Raw genomic sequence first — 16,803 nt, 5'->3', positions numbered from 1 at the left:
AAAAAGGAGTCTACTTTACTGGCATAAAAGTGTTCAACAATCTGCCACAAAGTATTAAAAACTTGGGCAATGATACTAAAAAGTTTAAATCAGAGTTAAAGAATTATCTACATGCTCATTCCTTCTACTCTTTAGATGAATACTTCAATGTAAATAGAGAATGATGTAAAATTAAGTTATATTAATTTTTAAGCTAAAATTGCCTGTACTTATGTATGTAACCTTTTGACTTGTTCTGTATCCAAAGGTACTAACCTGCTTAGGATTTATAGAATGTAAATAAATTCAATTCAATTCAACAGATGTATGCATCCAAAAATCCTTCTATTGTTATCCATATTCCTTGCCGTGGGAATGTATTTACTAAACCACTGCCTAGCAATGATATGAGTGATACAGTGATACAAATATAGGTTCCATGATATATATAACAAGTTTCATAGAGACTGGTTCAGACATTCATAAGTTTATAGTGGGGGAGGGGTTTCACAGACATATGGTCAGCATAGAGATTGCACAAGCCTGTTTTATGAAAGAGGGCTCAAAAAAACTAGAATGAAAAACATTTTCTTACCTGCTGGCCAATATTGAGGGAGCTGTTCCCTGGAACCCCCATTACACTAGATAATCCATTCCCACAGGGGTTTCCTTCCAACTCAAGACCACAAGTGGATACTGGAGTCACCCAGCTTGGTGTACTGAACAATGAGTAGGTACTGGTGCCAAGTCCCAAGGCAGAGAATGAACTGGTGTTCGGTGTCGATGAAAATATTGTAGAGCTCTCTCCTGTCACGGAGCTACTTCCTTGAAAATTTTCTTTGCCATTGCCATCTGATGTTACCTGCTGGAATATATTTAATAAAATATGTGTTAAGAACCTGTTGGAACATCCAACATAGCATATTTATACAAGCACGCACTGAAAATTTCCACTCCTCATTTTCGCTGACCAATCAGCACTCTGCAAATTTCGCTCCTCCGCCAAGCATTGTATAAAAGGTGGAGCACACCGCTCGCAAGTCAGTCAGAATCAGCCAGTCAGCTATCACACTTTGTCCAGAGTGATCGTTCTTAGGAGGCATGGGCACTTCACTGCGCCAGGTACGGCTGCCTCGGCTCTCCGGCGGGCATGCCCGACTCACTGGGCAACTGGCTGCCTCGACTCCCCGGAGGTCATGCCCAACTCACTGGGCAACTGGCGCAGCCGCCGCCAGTCCAGCGACCGCACTCCGCAACCAGACTTCATCCAGCAATCACGCTCGGGGGCCAGACTACTAACTTAGCTGCCGCAATGTTAGTCAGCACACCATACCCAACATCTCATTTCTACCGGCGCACGCCGCACTACTTCACTGGCCAAACATCCCAGCAGCCAACGGTCCTTTCAGGACCTACAAACTTTTTGAAGAAGTGGGTTGTCATTGGAGTAACAACAAAATCCCCACATTGGTGACCCCGACGTGACAGACGCCGCAGACTGCTTGGAAGCAGCTGTATCCAGAGGCTTTGCAGCATCCAGCTCGCACATAGAACCGCCCACCACCCAGCAGCTAACGGACACTGGAGGCAGCCATCATGTGCTACCGACCCAGCAAATCCAGCGCACCTCACCACAGTTCATGAGCATCAATTCTCGCGTGGGGGGGAGTGATGTTGGAACATCCCACATAACATATTTATACAAGCATGCACGGCAAATTTCTGCTCCTCATTTTCGCTGACCAATCAGCACTCTGCAAATTTCGCTCCTCCGCCAAGCATTGTATAAAAGGCGGAGCACAACGCTCACAAGTCAGTCAGGATCAGCCAGTCAGCTATCACACTTCATCCAGAGCGATCGGTCTTTGGAGGCATCGGCACTTCACTGTGCCAGGCACGGCTGCCTCGGCTCTCTGGCGGTCATGCCCTACTCACTAGGCAACTGGCTGCCTCGACTCGCTGGTGGTCATGCCCGACTCACTGGGCTACTGGCGCAGCCGCCACCACTCCAGTGACCGTGCTCCGCAACCAGGCTTCATCCAGCAATCATGCTCGGCGGCCAGACTACTAACTTAGCTGCTGCAACGTTAGTCAACACACAGTACACAACATCTCATTTCTACCGGTGTGCGCCGCACTACTTCACCGGCCAAACATCCCAGCAGCCAATGGTCCTTTTCAGGACCTACAAACTTTTCGAAGAAGTGGGTTGTCACTGGAGTAACGACAAAATCCCCACATTGGTGACCCCGACGTGATGGACGCCGCAGACTGCTTGGAAGCAGCTGTATCCAGAGGCTTTGCGGCATCCAGCTCGCACATACAACTGCCCACCACCCAGCAGCTAACGGATACTGGAGGCAGCCATCATGTGCTACCGACCCAGCAAATCCAGCGCACCTCACTACAGTTCATGAGCATCAATTCTCGCGAGGGGGGGAGTGATGTTGGAACATCCCACATAGCATATTTATACAAGCACGCACTGCAAATTTCTGCTCCTCATTTTTGCTGACCAATCAGCACTCTGCAAATTTCGCTCCTCCGCCAAGCATTGTATAAAAGGCGGAGCACAACGCTCACAAGTCAGTCAGGATCAGCCAGTCAGCTATCACACTTCATCCAGAGCGATCGGTCTTTGGAGGCATCGGCACTTCACTGTGCCAGGTACGGCTGCCTCAGCTCTCTGGCGGTCATGCCCTACTCACTAGGCAACTGGCTGCCTCGACTCGCTGGTGGTCATGCCCGACTCACTGGGCAACTGGCGCAGCTGCCGCCACTCCAGTGACCGCGCTCCGCAACCAGGCTTCATCCATCAATCATGCTCAGCGGCCAGACTACTAACTTAGCTGCTGCAACGTTAGTCAACACACAGTACACAACATCTCATTTCTACCGGTGTGCGCCGCACTACTTCACCGGCCAAACATCCCAGCAGCCAACGGTCCTTTTCAGGACCTAAAAACTTTTCGAAGAAGTGGGTTGTCATTGGAGTAACGACAAAATCCCCACAAACCAATATGTTAAAATTTCAACAAATACTAATGGTGACAAGTTGTCCATTTTGTAACTTTTAATGCTGAATATCTGGTCATTTATTGGGCATGTGCCTGATCTGAATCAAGATATGACTAGCTCTATCAACTGGTCCTGACTGAACAGGCATTTACCTGAGAGTGGAGATAGAATCCAGTCTCTGAAACATTGTTAAAAAAAACACACACACAGGATGATGTCCAAGAAGTGAATAATAGTAAGAGAAATTTTGAACTACATTCAAATAATTGTTCTTCAGTCCCCAGTCTTCAAAATCTTCCAGATAACAGCTTTTGCTTTGTGCATTAGCATGCAAGCACCCTGATCCATCAGAATCATAATGGTTGAAAATGCTAGAACAAAACAACTTGTCAACAAAATCTGTCTCTCTTGCTCTTTCTGTCCATAGTCAAGAAGGACATGACCCTGGAAATTTCTTTTTCTTTTTAATGCTATGATTTATGAAAATTGTCATTGAAAATGGATCTGATATTGAAAGTGACACTTCAATGCACTGTGAAAGAATGGCCAGTGTTATAAATTGTGATTGCAACAGTGAAGAAACTGGTCTAGAAAAGAAATTCTCGTTCTTTTCTACCTTTCTTGAAGTCTTTCCAAGTTCTTCTTCCAAGAGGCCATTCTTGCACATGCCTAGTATCTGTCACTTTAGAGGTTTAATTAAAAAAATTTCAAACAAATAAATACATACTGTTAAGTAAACAATAGTCCAAATGACCTTGCTGAAAACATATCAGCACCCAACCCTGCCACTATTTCAAAGCATAAATGTTACAAGTCCACAGCAAGCTATAATATTTCATGCATGCATGACTGTTAATATGTGAAAGATAAAGGTATCCCTATAACAGGCCATGGAGGCCCATAGGGCTGTGAGATGTTGAGGGTCCCACATAAAATCAACAGTTTGCTCACAGATGGCAGTGAGGCTGTCAGCCCTATATGCTGGCCGCCATTTACCCCCCAGGAAGATTCCTCGTACTCATTTCTGTTAGAAGTTAAGTCGACCCCAGGGCCATAGTGCGGCTGGAAGGATTAGGTCAACTGAAAAAATCCACCTCATCGGGACTCAATTCCATGACCTTCCGGCTTGTAGCACAGTGCCTCAACTGACGATGCATCAGCATGCCCCAACTGTTAATATGTATGAATGATTATTCTTAAGCAGCTATGGACAAAATTTGGTTGCTTAAAGAAAACAACTAATAAAGCATGTGAAAGAAAGTAGAGTATTATAAGAAAAAGCACAATGAAGCAAAGTAGAGTTTGATACTTCTTGTGCCTACCAAAATTTACATTTCGTGTAATTCCACAATACAGTAGACTCCCAATTATCTGAGTTGGATGAGAAACAAATTTCTTGAACAAACACAAAACCTAGATAATCAGTAAAAGGAATAGGTGAATAACCTGTGAATTTGGATTTATAAAATGACACGTGTATAAGTATCTTTTACTCAGATGCTACTGGTAGAAACGTGTGGTTTCTGAGAAATGTGTCACTTTGAAAGACTAAAAAGGAAAACCCAACAACGAAAGCCTTCTCGAGTCCATGTACATATATAAATGTGAAATAAAACTCCTTCAATGTGCATCTGGTTGCTTTCTAAAAAGCAATTTCAAATGAAGTTTATCTTTTTACATTGGACACACCAGTCAATTTTCTAAGCAAAGCCCCTTGATAATGCACAATCCACATAAGGTACCAGAAGTATACTGTAGTTTTAAGTGAAAGCTTTAAATTTGGGAAGTTACGACTTGCTACTGAAATAATCTGATATACAACACCCAGTACACAATTTGAATAATACAACTGTGGAATTTTCCAAGGAGATAAACACTTAAAAAAAAAAGAATCAGCATTATAGCTTTTACAGGAATAGAATCAATTAGAAGCAGTATGTTCATTAATGGCAGAATACTGAAAGAAATTATTACTGTGGCATACAGACTTGTTGCTAAGCAGTGACTCTGTAAACATCAGCTGTTGCTCTGCAATAGGCGAATAAACAAACACCCGTTTCTATGCAATGGTCGAGGTATTGCTGGACTATAACAACGGAAAAAGTGTTTTTTATGTGGTCAGTGCCGAGGACAGTTTGAAGAAGCAAGTCGGCTGATGGAGAGACTTGTTAGCAGTTCAGTTGAGTGAAATGAAGTGAAGTAGCTGGTTAGTGAGAGAGAGTTCAGTTGAATGTCAGCATGTGAAGAGAAGAGTAGAGGTTGGTGTGAAATGGTCACCAGCCTGGGACCCAGTTATCAGTTGACAAGAGTTCTGCATGGGTGGCTGTGACAAGAGGATCTGAGTGTGAGAAACTGAAGAATCTCCATTGTTAGAGGCCACTGTCAGGAAACAGATAGTGGAGACTGTAACAGAATGAATCAGCTCCAACTACTTTACTTAATTGTATTTAACAACACTGAAATATTTACTCTGCTGTGAGTCTCCTGTGCCCTAAAACTGCAAGTTCTCTCCAGAAGAATCTTTCTTACACATTGACATGGGTTTAAATTTCATGCAGATTGGATAAGAAGATCCCAAGTTATACTAATATTAATGAAAGCATATGAAAAAAATGTAGTGTGAGAAACAGTCTCCTGAAGTTTGAGAACCAGCATGGTATTGTATATCTCACCACTAGCTGCCTAAAATACTGTCACATAGAATGTGTGTGACTATAGAGGTGGTTTGGATTGGTGAACAGATTCACTGACCACTTGTACACATGACTTGGAACTACGAAGCAATTACAGGGCCACAAAATCTCTCCACTTTAAAAATCATTACAGCACTCGCCAAGCCATTTTCCAGCCTTCTGTGTCTTCAACAGCCATTCCCTGGCAATGGCTTCTAACAGTGGACATTCTTTGCCTTCATGAGCACAGGTTCCATCTACACAGCCTCCCGTACATAACTACCTAACAACTGACTCTGTCCCTTGCTTATAACTGGGGACCGGATTTTTATGCCCTAATAATCCCTTAAATATGTATGCATTTATGCACGAAAAACTTCCGAAATATGCACTAAAATATGCCCATAAAAATTTATACCAAATATTAAAATTGATTTTACATTATTTTAAGACCAACAAATCAATATTTAAGTTCATTTTATCTAATCACTGAATGATTCACTTGCAATAAAAAGCTATACTTAAATATAAATCACGCAACAAAGCCAACATATTTCAACACAAATTTAAAAAACCAATGGTGCTCACATTTAGCTCTCCGAACTTTCAACTTCTCTTCTGTTGCAGTTCAGAATTACTAAATGTTTTAGGTTTTCCATAGTTAGTCACCTCCTATTGTCTTGTAAGATGTCCTTATAGCGAGAAAAACTTCTTTCCACCTCACAGGAACTTAGGGGCGCATATACAAAAGCCGCTATTTGCTCCACTGTTAGGGATTTTTTACCTGGCAGTTCAGTACGTTTACTGGCTAAAATTTCTTCAATTTCACAAATTTCTTCATATCCTGGATTTTTTTAAAGAATGCTGTGTACTTTTTCCTTTACTACTTCACCAACTCTTCCAGGAACCAAATTCAATTTGGAAACAGTGGTTTTGAACACACTTAACGACTGACACAAAGTAGTATTGCTATTGCTTGCCTCCAGTGAGGAAATGGCGGATGGAAGATGAGAGAAATGAGCAGATATATACGAGAGATTAGTTTCTAGTTCTGCATTTTTAGTACATCTTGGGCAATCTGAATTGATGCTGCACATTTGGGATCAAATGTATTCACGACATTTCTTTTCTGTATGGCGCTTTAACAAATACCTTATTCACAGAAGACACCAACTTGTCAACAAGTGGAAAATTTGCACGAATTGTTTCTGCAACATGGTGCAACCCATGGGCAAGGCAAGGCAAATCTGCCATATTTGGAAATATAACTTCAAGAGCAGTACCGGCTTTCATCATATAACTTACGGCATCAGTCACACAGAGCAATACGCGCTCATACTGAATGCCATTCGGCCATAGCAAATTCATGGAATTGATAAAAAATTCGGAAACTGCGGAGCTATTTATGGTTTCAAATTGCTCTACCGCAAGACAATATGGGGTAGATTGTTCATTCTCATTAAGGGATCCAACTATACAATTTGCAATAAACCATCCCTCACAATCTTGTGTTTCGTCAATTGACACCCTCACAAAATTATCTTGAATCTTATCTCTAATGCTTTCAATTGTAAGATCATAACACTGCTTCACGTAATTTTTGTGCACACCAGATTTATCCGGCACTTTGCACTGTGTATACTTCTCTGTGAAGTTTCTCAGAGTAGGAGTGGTTAGTTTACACAGTGGAATATCTGCCACTACAAAGGCTTCGCATAAATCAAAGGAAAACTGTGAAAAACTATTATTAGAAAATTCACTAAGCAATTTTTGAACAGGAGCACTTTTGTGGATTTTATTTTAATATTCTCTTTGTGTATATAAGTGTTCAAATGCTGAAGCACTTGAAAGCGTTTTTCACAACCAACTGTTATCTCACACGCTCGGAATTAATTTTGTTATCCATACTTATCATCTCCCCTTCGAACTCCCGCTGATACATCTGTAATTTAGTTTTCTGACTTACTTTCACTTTCGGCATGAGTACAGAAAGCTAAACAAACTTAACTACAGACTAGTCACCACTAATATGAATGGCCCCCAGCTTCAAATGAAGAAGCGTAACGAACCTCATGGAGACTTCGGGAATAAATAAGTGAAATCCCTTATCGGTTGAATAGTATTATGTTGATAGCGGCTACATGTGAACGCTTCCGACTAATCTCTTCGCGGCCACTTTGATGGTACGTGGATGAGGCAAGTTACGAGTACAGGGATCGGGGAAGTCCCGTCCTGGGTATTGCATCAGAAACACGAATCATGATGAAATGTTGAGTCAAATATGCAACATATTCTAATACGGAAAAGAAAAATTGTATGCACACAACCATGATTGAAAATTTGAACCTAAAATTAAAAAATATATATGATAAACGTTTTAAAAAGGAAATCATCATCATCATCATCAGTAATCTGTCTGACGACAGGTCCACAGTCTCTTCCAAAACAATTCCTCCAGTTGATGCGATCTAGAGCTTTCTCCTTCAAATGAAAATATCCTCTTCTGTCCCCAAGGACATCCAGCATCTTCTTACGTCTTCTTCCTCGTCTTCTGGTCACTTCTATCCACCCCTCTATCTTTCCTTCAATAACTTCTTTTAGAAGGCAGTTACCGCGTAAGATATGACCAATTCAATCAGCCTTCCGTTTTCTTATTTCGTGTAGGATATTCCTCTGCTCACTGACTCTAAATAACACTTCTTCATTTCTCACATAATCGGTCCAACTGATCTTCTCCATCCTTCTCCAACACCACATTTCGAAGCTTTCCAGGTGTTTTTGATCTACTGCCCTAAGTGTCCAAGTTTCAGCCCCATACAAAGCGATGCTCCAAATGTAGCATTTCACTAGTTTCTTTCTCAAATTTGAGTCAAATTTGCTGGTAAAAAGATTCTTCTTCTTGCTAAATGCAGCTTCTGCCATGGCAATCCTAGATTTAATTTCACACGTACACCTTCCATCATCTGTTAACAAGCTACCCAAATATTTAAAACATTTCACATTCTCCAGTTGTTTTTGGTCTATATTTATAGTGACTGGGGTTGGTTGTCTCGAAATTTTCATTACTTTTGTTTTTTCCACATTCATTTCCATGCCATAGCACCTTCCAATTTTGATTAGTCTATCAATCATACCCTGCAGCACAGTTTCTTCCTTAGCCATTAACACAAGGTCATCTGCATATTTCACAGTTTGAAAATTTGCCCTCCTAATTTGAAGTCTCCAAGCCCAGCCAGAGCTTCCTTGGTAAGGCATTCACTGTACAAGTTGAATAGAATTGGTGATAAACAGCATCCTTGTTGAACTCCTCTTCCAATCTGCACACTTCTTGTCTCCCCTCTGTCCAGTCGTACTCTAACTTTCTGATCCATGTACAATTTGCTGATCAATCTTCTTTCACACCAATCGATACCTGTTTCCTTTAGGATCTGCATTAATTTGGTCCAGTTTACACGGTCAAATGCCTTCTGCCAGTCTATGAAGCAAACACACAGTTCTTCATCTATCTCCAAAGTTTGTTCTGCTATAATTCTCATCATCCCAATTGCATCCCTGGTTCCTTTTCCTCTTCTAAATCCAAACTGATCTTCTCCAAGTATATCCTCTATTTTCCTTTCAATTCTTCTTTTAATTATCTTTGCTATTATTTTTGCTGTATGTGCAATAAGGCTTACTGTGCGATGGTTGCTGCATTTTGTAGCTTTTGTCTTTTTCTTTAAGGCTGTCTTTAAGAACATATCTTTCTTGATATTGAGGAAATATGCAGTAAAAATAGAGATCTTCGAAAATATGATGCTTATTCATAAAAGAGGAAAAATATGCATTTATATGCACCATCAAACCATGTCCAAAATATAAGAAATGACGTAATTCATGCATATATCCAAGCGAGCATACTTTCTGGTTGCAAGAAAGAAATATGCATTTGCATTAAAATCCGGTCCCTACTTATAACATAATGACGACACAGACCACGCAGAAACACCGTTTCCGAAAGTAACTCTACTTGCTGCGGGAACATGTTTACCGAGCTGTTGCCCAGAAATGATCATTGTTTACAGTCACCGCTTAGTAATGGGTCTATATGCCACAATATTCTAGGTGCATATCTGTGACAGTCTTTTACAAAAGCACTCCTAAATTACCAAACTTTGCACTCCAAAAACAAATTTTTTCTACATAACTTTACATGGGTAAAAAATTAACTCCTATTAATTTATTTAAATTTCTTTAACATTCAAATCAAGTTCTACAACATTTAGAGATCATTCATGGGCATAAAGTGGTACTATTTACTGTCCTTAACTATCAGAGAATCACTTAAAAGAACAAAATGGAACTGCGAAAACTGTCCATTTTTTACTCAAATTTCAATATCATCCTTCCTTATGAACAGTACCAGAAGATGGCAACAATAAATGACAGCGGCAGGTACTTCTGCCTCAGTCAGTAATAGCAATCTTGACCTCCACAAAAGACAGTTATATCATGTGCATATTCACTGAGACCATTACTTCACAGTGTCTCCAATGGCTACAGTGTATGATAGTATTTCAATGGAGGAAATAACTGTTGAAAACCATAACTAAAGATGGGAAATGTCAACTTTTTCTTTTGAAATTTCAATGGACACCTTACAAGTGAAATGGTAAAGTTGTCCCTGTGCTTAATTAAGCAAGCACTATGCCATGAAGGCATATGGGAGAGTGGACATACAGATCTACATTTTCTTAACCTTGGCACTAGCTGGAGGTGAGTGGTCAGCTTCACGCCCAGGCTGCTTTAACCCCAGGGAAACAGTCCCCCGTCCCTATTGGATAGGAGGTTGGGTGGACCCCAGAGCTGGTCTGGATGACGTGGAGTACAGAGAATTCTTGACCCTACTGGGACTTGAACTCTGACCCCTTGGTCGTCCAGCCCGTAGCCAGTCGCTATACCAACTAACCTCTGAATTGAGTCTCTGCGTCTCTTGATTTCTTGCACTGGCAAACACAGACAAGTGGCTAGCATCAGGTCTGTTCTGGGACCCTTGAAACCTTCCGCTGTTTCGTGCAAGTGACCTTGACACAGTCGATTGTGTGGAAGTTGGTGGTGTAAAATTGCCAGGAAGTTGGGGTGTTGCTCCGCTCATTAACTGATGCTGAAGATTCAAGTTAAGATTTAGAGGCGGTGGTGGGGCTGACATCTGGTGTCTTGAACGCCAATTTGCATTACTGTACAAATCATCCGGAACCAGATCCGTTGGCGAGTTCACAGAAACACGTTGAACAGGCTGCTGAAGAATATTGCCTTGCAGATAATTCAAGGCTGGAAATGGTAGGTTTACTGGAGTTCCAGAGGTCTGTGATGTAACTGTTTCATCTTGCTGATTGCCACCTGCAGAATTCTGTCTGTCCCCATACCACCAGGATGGAGGAAGAGGTGGACCTTCTTCCTGCCATGGTGTGAAAGGTGGCTGACGTAACTTCATTCCATATGACTGATGAGAAGATGGGTACCCACCTCCAATGTTATCATTGACTGGCAGACTGGCTCTTGTTGAAGACTGGTGAAAACGTATTTGAGCAGGATGAGTGGGGAAGGATGGAATTTGTGGACCATATGAGGAAGCTATGTTGCTGGAATTCGATGGAACAGGTTGGCTGTGGGGCTGCAGACTGTTCTGGCAAGTAAGTTCGCTGTTACCAAATATAGACTGTGTTTGAGACACCTGGTTTCTTGGGACTTGGTTATGTTGTTGTATCATGTTATGCTGTGAGGTTTGCTGAGTCTGGTATGGAAAGGACACAGTTAAGGCTTGAGAGGGTGGTTGGGGAACCTGTTTTGGTTGCTGCCACGCCAATGTTTTGTTTGACTTGACAACTTGCCCATCTTCAGCACCCTGGGAACTTCCAGGGGATACACTTGGTGATGGAGTTTTAAATGTTACCTGCAATGTAAAACAAAGCATATTAAAAAAACAGCAGTTATTAAAAACTGAACACAGAGGTTTACTTCCACCCATAGACTAGAAATGTCTCAGACTCTTAACAGTGTGCTTACAGTATCCCCTGTGAGTGTGGAAGAAGCTATATTGGGGGAAGCAGGGAGACCCCTAGCTGTGTAGTTTGGTGAACCTAGGTACCATCTCCAAAAGGGTCTTCTAGAAAAATCAAAATTAGACCAACATTCCTATGAAGAGGGTCAAAGAGTACGCTGAAATGATGCCAGGATTTTGGAAATTGAAACTAACAGTAGGTATAGGAAACATAAGGAATAGGCCCATATGGCATGCTTAACCAATCCAATACGCCAACCCAGTTTGGTCATTTCTCCTATCTGGATACCCCTCATCAGCAGTAAGGTTTCTAACTCACAGAGAAGATCTGTATGATGTAACAGACTCTTCATGTGTTTCCAAAAGGTTCCAGTCTCAAGTGTTCAGGTTACTCCACAGATGGCACTAGTGGTAGATATTACATGTCTTCACATTTCTTTTTTCCCATTTCTTTATATTGGTGCTTGTGCACTTGGCTTTTTGTCAGCTAGGTTTCTATCACAAATTTCTACCTCTTTTTCTATCCTAGTTCCACGCATGTGCGTGAGCTAAATGCAATATCCAGAGCAGATATTAGCTTGCACAGTTCCTCTAACAAAGTGGTACTGCACAACCCTGTTTCCAGCCCATGATGTGTCCTAGAGAATGAAATACAACACTTACCTGCTTTGCTTCCAAGTTTCTGGATGTCTCCTGTTCTCCAAGCAACACCGATTTCCTCATGATAGCTTGCATTGCGACATTCTGCCGACCTCGCTTAGCTATTACGGGGCCTCCATGATTCTGGTTCTGGGACCACATCATTTCGGTGGCCTCTTTTTCTCGAGCCTTCTCCAAAGAACCTTGTGGCTTCAGAATACCAGCACGTCTCTCTGCAATTAAAAAAGCACCTACTTGAAATAAATGTGGCTAAGGTAAGAAAACGCAATGTTGGTGTGTCAGATTAACACAGGTCACTGTTTGGAATAGGACACATGCACATATACATTTTTCTGCTTGGAATGACTGATACTGTGACCTCCTAGAAAACTGACCTTTCCTCCTGGGCCACTCTGCATATTGACTCTAAGCATGCAGAGCTGAAGATTTTTACTATATGCCTTGCCAAAGCTGGGAAGTGATAAAATAAATGATAGACAGACTCCTCATCCTGTACGTAGCACTTTCCAAGAGGCCCATAATATGCAAATGTCACCTCAATGTATAGTGGCCAGTCAAAATTCGAGTCACCACCATCAATGTTTCCTGCCCAAGGCCAACATGTCCCTGAGGACACTTCAATGAACAGCTTCAACTGATTCAAAACCATGTGATTCACCAATAAAAGGATGCTTTCATGTTGGTGGATCAAAGGACAATGAAGATTTCATATTGCAAGCATGACAATGCTGAAGGGCATAAAGCTGCTGTCAGTATCTTCACCTGCTAAGAGACAAGTTAAAGGCAACAATTATCCATGGGCTTAATTAAGCACCACACTGAGCCGTGCTCGCTTTAGTGCGTGATGTCATGGCGTCTGCCATTCCCAGATTCCATCTTCACCCCCATATGTTGACGTATTATCCTCATGATGTCCATGTATCATGTCACCTTCTATCCCTCATCTGATGTCTTGGAAGGAGACTAGACCTGCTTCGCAGTCTGTCAGACTACAGGGTCCTGAGTGGATGCTTACCAGCTAGCGGGGATTGCTACTAGAAATTCTGTTTCAGATTGGGTACCTTAAAATTGTGTTCGGTATATCTTCCATAAGGCTGGTAAGGTAAAGGCTGCCCGCGATCGCAAGATGTGGCTTAGAACAGTTGCGATGCGCGTATTTATATGCTTATTTATTTTTATTATTATTATTTGTGTTTGTCTGGGGTAACCTGTTTAATGCCTAGAGGAAGTTAGTTAAACTGGGGTGAGTTAATTTGTTCTTTGTTGCGACTGTTGGCGATGAGTGATTGCTCCGCAATCATGGATTTGGGTTCTTGTATCCCTGTTCTGCCATGATTATGTATGTTTTGCATATTTTCTGTAATTCTGTTATTTTGTTATTAAACTTTGTTATTGTCATCTGAAAGGCCAATGTATTACTGTAGCTTCTCCATATAGCTTTGATACCCCATGAATATCTTGGGAAGCTTGCGAACACAGCAACAGAGCCAGCGACGATGGGCTGCTTCTCCCTACTTCACGGCTCTGATAATAAATAATTTGAGAGAAGGGGAAGGGGCGGTTCAACACCATGCAGACATATAAGGGTGTGGAGGTTAGCGGTCAAGTTCATGCCCTTGCTGCACTTGTCCCTTGAGAAGAAGCCCCCAGCACCATTTCGTAGGAGGCTGGGTGAGCTTCAGAGCAGGTCTGAATATTATGGAGAAGAGACAAATTTCTTGCCTCTACTGTGAATCCAACTCTAAATCCAGCCTGTAGCCTAGTTGCTATAGCAACTGAGCTATGTGGCTTGTACCATGACACATGTATGAATATTTCGGGCCTAAGTTCTCAGTAGTACTATTGGCAGAGAATATCAACTAAACTAAACATAAATGGTTCATCTTATTCAAAACTTGGAAGTTTTCAGCTGAGCTTCTGTCTCTTTACTGTTTCATTACTGTGCAAAGTAACTGGGAATCCAATGCAGAAAACTGAGAGGGGTATATTAAGTTACAGTACCAGTAATTGTGACACCTTTACTTTCTTTCACGGCTGATGCAATAATGTCACACCAAATAAACCCCTGAGTTCTTATAAGTTCTTTACTAACTATATATGACTATTCATTACCTCCAACCACTATGCCTAAACCCCAAATTCTGAGAGAAAGGAGAAATTACATGATTATAGCCAAAGTTTGTGTCCAACATGAAGACATGGTAAGGCTGTGCCATAGATCAGACAGTTAGTTGTTGACTTCCCAATACGGGGGCCCAGGTTCAATCCCAGGTCAGGTCATGTGGCATCTGTGGTTGACAAAATGGTATTGGGGCAGGTTTCTTTGAGTACTTTGGTTTCCCCTGTCAATTCTCATTCCACCAACTGCTCCACATTCATTATCATCTATCATCTGGAGTTGGTACAACAGCTGGTAAAACAGTGGCCGATGTACCAAGCGGACCCAGTCTCACCCCACCCAACGAAATCAAGACATGATAACTGTATGCTAGGCCAGTTGCATTTTAAAAGATTAAAGAAGTTTCCAGTATGAAAGTAATTAACCGTAATGACAAACAGTGATGAAGACATCTTGACACTTACCATGAACTGCATCACTGTGGATGTGCTCTGCAGGTGGTGGACTCTGAGGACCGGCAATGATTGATGAATCATCAGGTGTGGAAGTGCCAGTAGCTGTGCTTCCCCAGCTGTTGGTGTCCGAAGGAGCTGGTGATGGAAGCTTGGTGAGACTCAGCTCCTCCAGTTCTCTGATCAGGTCGCACGGAGGCACCTGCTGACCTCCAACTGCTTCAAATACCACTGAAGATTCTTCTGAGCCTGGAGATGATCTGTAGAATTGTCACAGATGACATATCAATGCAGAGCAAATTATGTCCTCTTTCTGACATGATATTAACACTACACTTTCAGTAAAGTCAATAATTTCCTCACTCTGTAAATAATCAAGTGCCAGGTCAGAGATGAAGCCCTAACTTAAATACCAACAATGTGACAATGTGCTGCCTGGTCATGAATATTGCACACCTCAGGCAGCAGTAACAGATGAGTATGGAGCAATGGTGGAATGATCATTAGGAGAGAAAAAACGAAGAAACTGGGAGAAGAACATGTTCCCAAAAGTTCACTAGAAATCTTAAGTTAAATCGGTGTCTTACCACCTGTAACATGTGACCTAAAGGAAAACGCTGATGTTCTTCATTTGTCTTGCTGAAAAGGTAATTTGTCTTTAAATTAAATACATGATTAGATTATATCTTCAAGGTTAAATCGATCTATTTTTTTTAATATGAAAACTGGAAACACAAACAATTTGCAAACACCTTAACCATTAACCAAGTTCAGAGACAAAACATGTTCTTGCACATTACATTTACATATACGAAACTAATGTGACCAGCCAAGCTCACAATTTTGGAAGGATGAAAAAATTCAAACATAATTTGTCATTTTTTGGAGCTCGGATAGTCCTGACAGCATGGTGACTAGCCCATGGGCAGGACTTGTGGAATCACGGTTCGATTTCTACCTACAATAGAAAATTTTTCTCTTCTTCAGTGTCCAGACTGGCTCTGGGACTCACCCAGATTCTTATTCAATGTATACATGGGGCCTTTCCCTACAGATAAAGCAGCTGGGACAGAAAGCTGACCATTCAACTTAATAATATGCCAAGGTTAGAAGGCATGGAGCAGCACCTCCATTCATCCATATGTAATTAACGGTGTGGTACTTAATTAAGCACAGGGACAATTTTCTCTTGTTTAGTTACCATTTTCAGAAAGAAAAAAGAAACAAATTTCAGAATATTGCAAACTAAATATTACATTTCCTTATCTTAAAACCGATAAAATTGAGGAGAGCTCATATAATACCTCCTGGTTACAAGGCGATGGCCATCCTGTTTCAGGAGCCACATCCCAAACTCAAGAACACGAGCTGCTCGAAGTTTATTGAGGGATACTGGGTCCAACTTCCAGTCGTGGCAACTGAACCTGCAAATAATAATTCAATTCAATTCAATTCATTCAATTCATGTTTATTTACGTGCCACAACTTAACAGCACAGTGGCCAATTACAAAGTTAGCATGAGTATATAAGGTACAGAAAATAATTAAAACAAAATACAAATATGACAAATAAATCTGTGAACATAAATCTAAAGAAGAGTGAAATACATACATATATTTATGAAATATTACGAATGTTGCTAATACTGTTAGTAACTAAATACTAAGATAAGACACCTGTGAGTGATAGCATAAAATTAATAACAAGTCAACAAGTTAGCCGAGGTATACACATTTGTAGTGAATGAAAACACTAATCAAGTAACACTGTAAAAGGTTTGGTACATGCTTGTAAAATACGATTCAGAGAAACCGCTCTGTCTGCATATATGTCGAGATCTTTACCCACCACGTTGGTAGCAAGGG

The 16,803-nt window shown here is 41.3% G+C and overlaps 1 protein-coding gene across 1 annotated transcript in view; it reads right to left on the bottom strand.

Annotated features, from left to right (window-relative positions):
• Positions 1 to 16,803, bottom strand: part of LOC111865186 — a 72,885-nt gene that overhangs the window by 10,481 nt on the left and 45,601 nt on the right. The window contains exons 12-16 of the mRNA XM_023853007.2: positions 16,242 to 16,361; positions 14,950 to 15,197; positions 12,370 to 12,578; positions 10,615 to 11,598; positions 575 to 844 (exon numbers count right to left, since the gene is read on the bottom strand). Coding sequence (XP_023708775.1) covers positions 575 to 844; positions 10,615 to 11,598; positions 12,370 to 12,578; positions 14,950 to 15,197; positions 16,242 to 16,361 — 1,831 coding nt within the window. The remainder of the gene's footprint in view (positions 1 to 574; positions 845 to 10,614; positions 11,599 to 12,369; positions 12,579 to 14,949; positions 15,198 to 16,241; positions 16,362 to 16,803) is intronic.

Source organism: Cryptotermes secundus, unplaced genomic scaffold (assembly GCF_002891405.2).
Source record: "Cryptotermes secundus unplaced genomic scaffold, Csec_1.0 scaffold745, whole genome shotgun sequence".
Classification (NCBI taxonomy): Eukaryota; Metazoa; Arthropoda; class Insecta; order Blattodea; family Kalotermitidae; genus Cryptotermes; species Cryptotermes secundus.
This window is presented reverse-complemented; position numbering and strand designations above follow the sequence as displayed.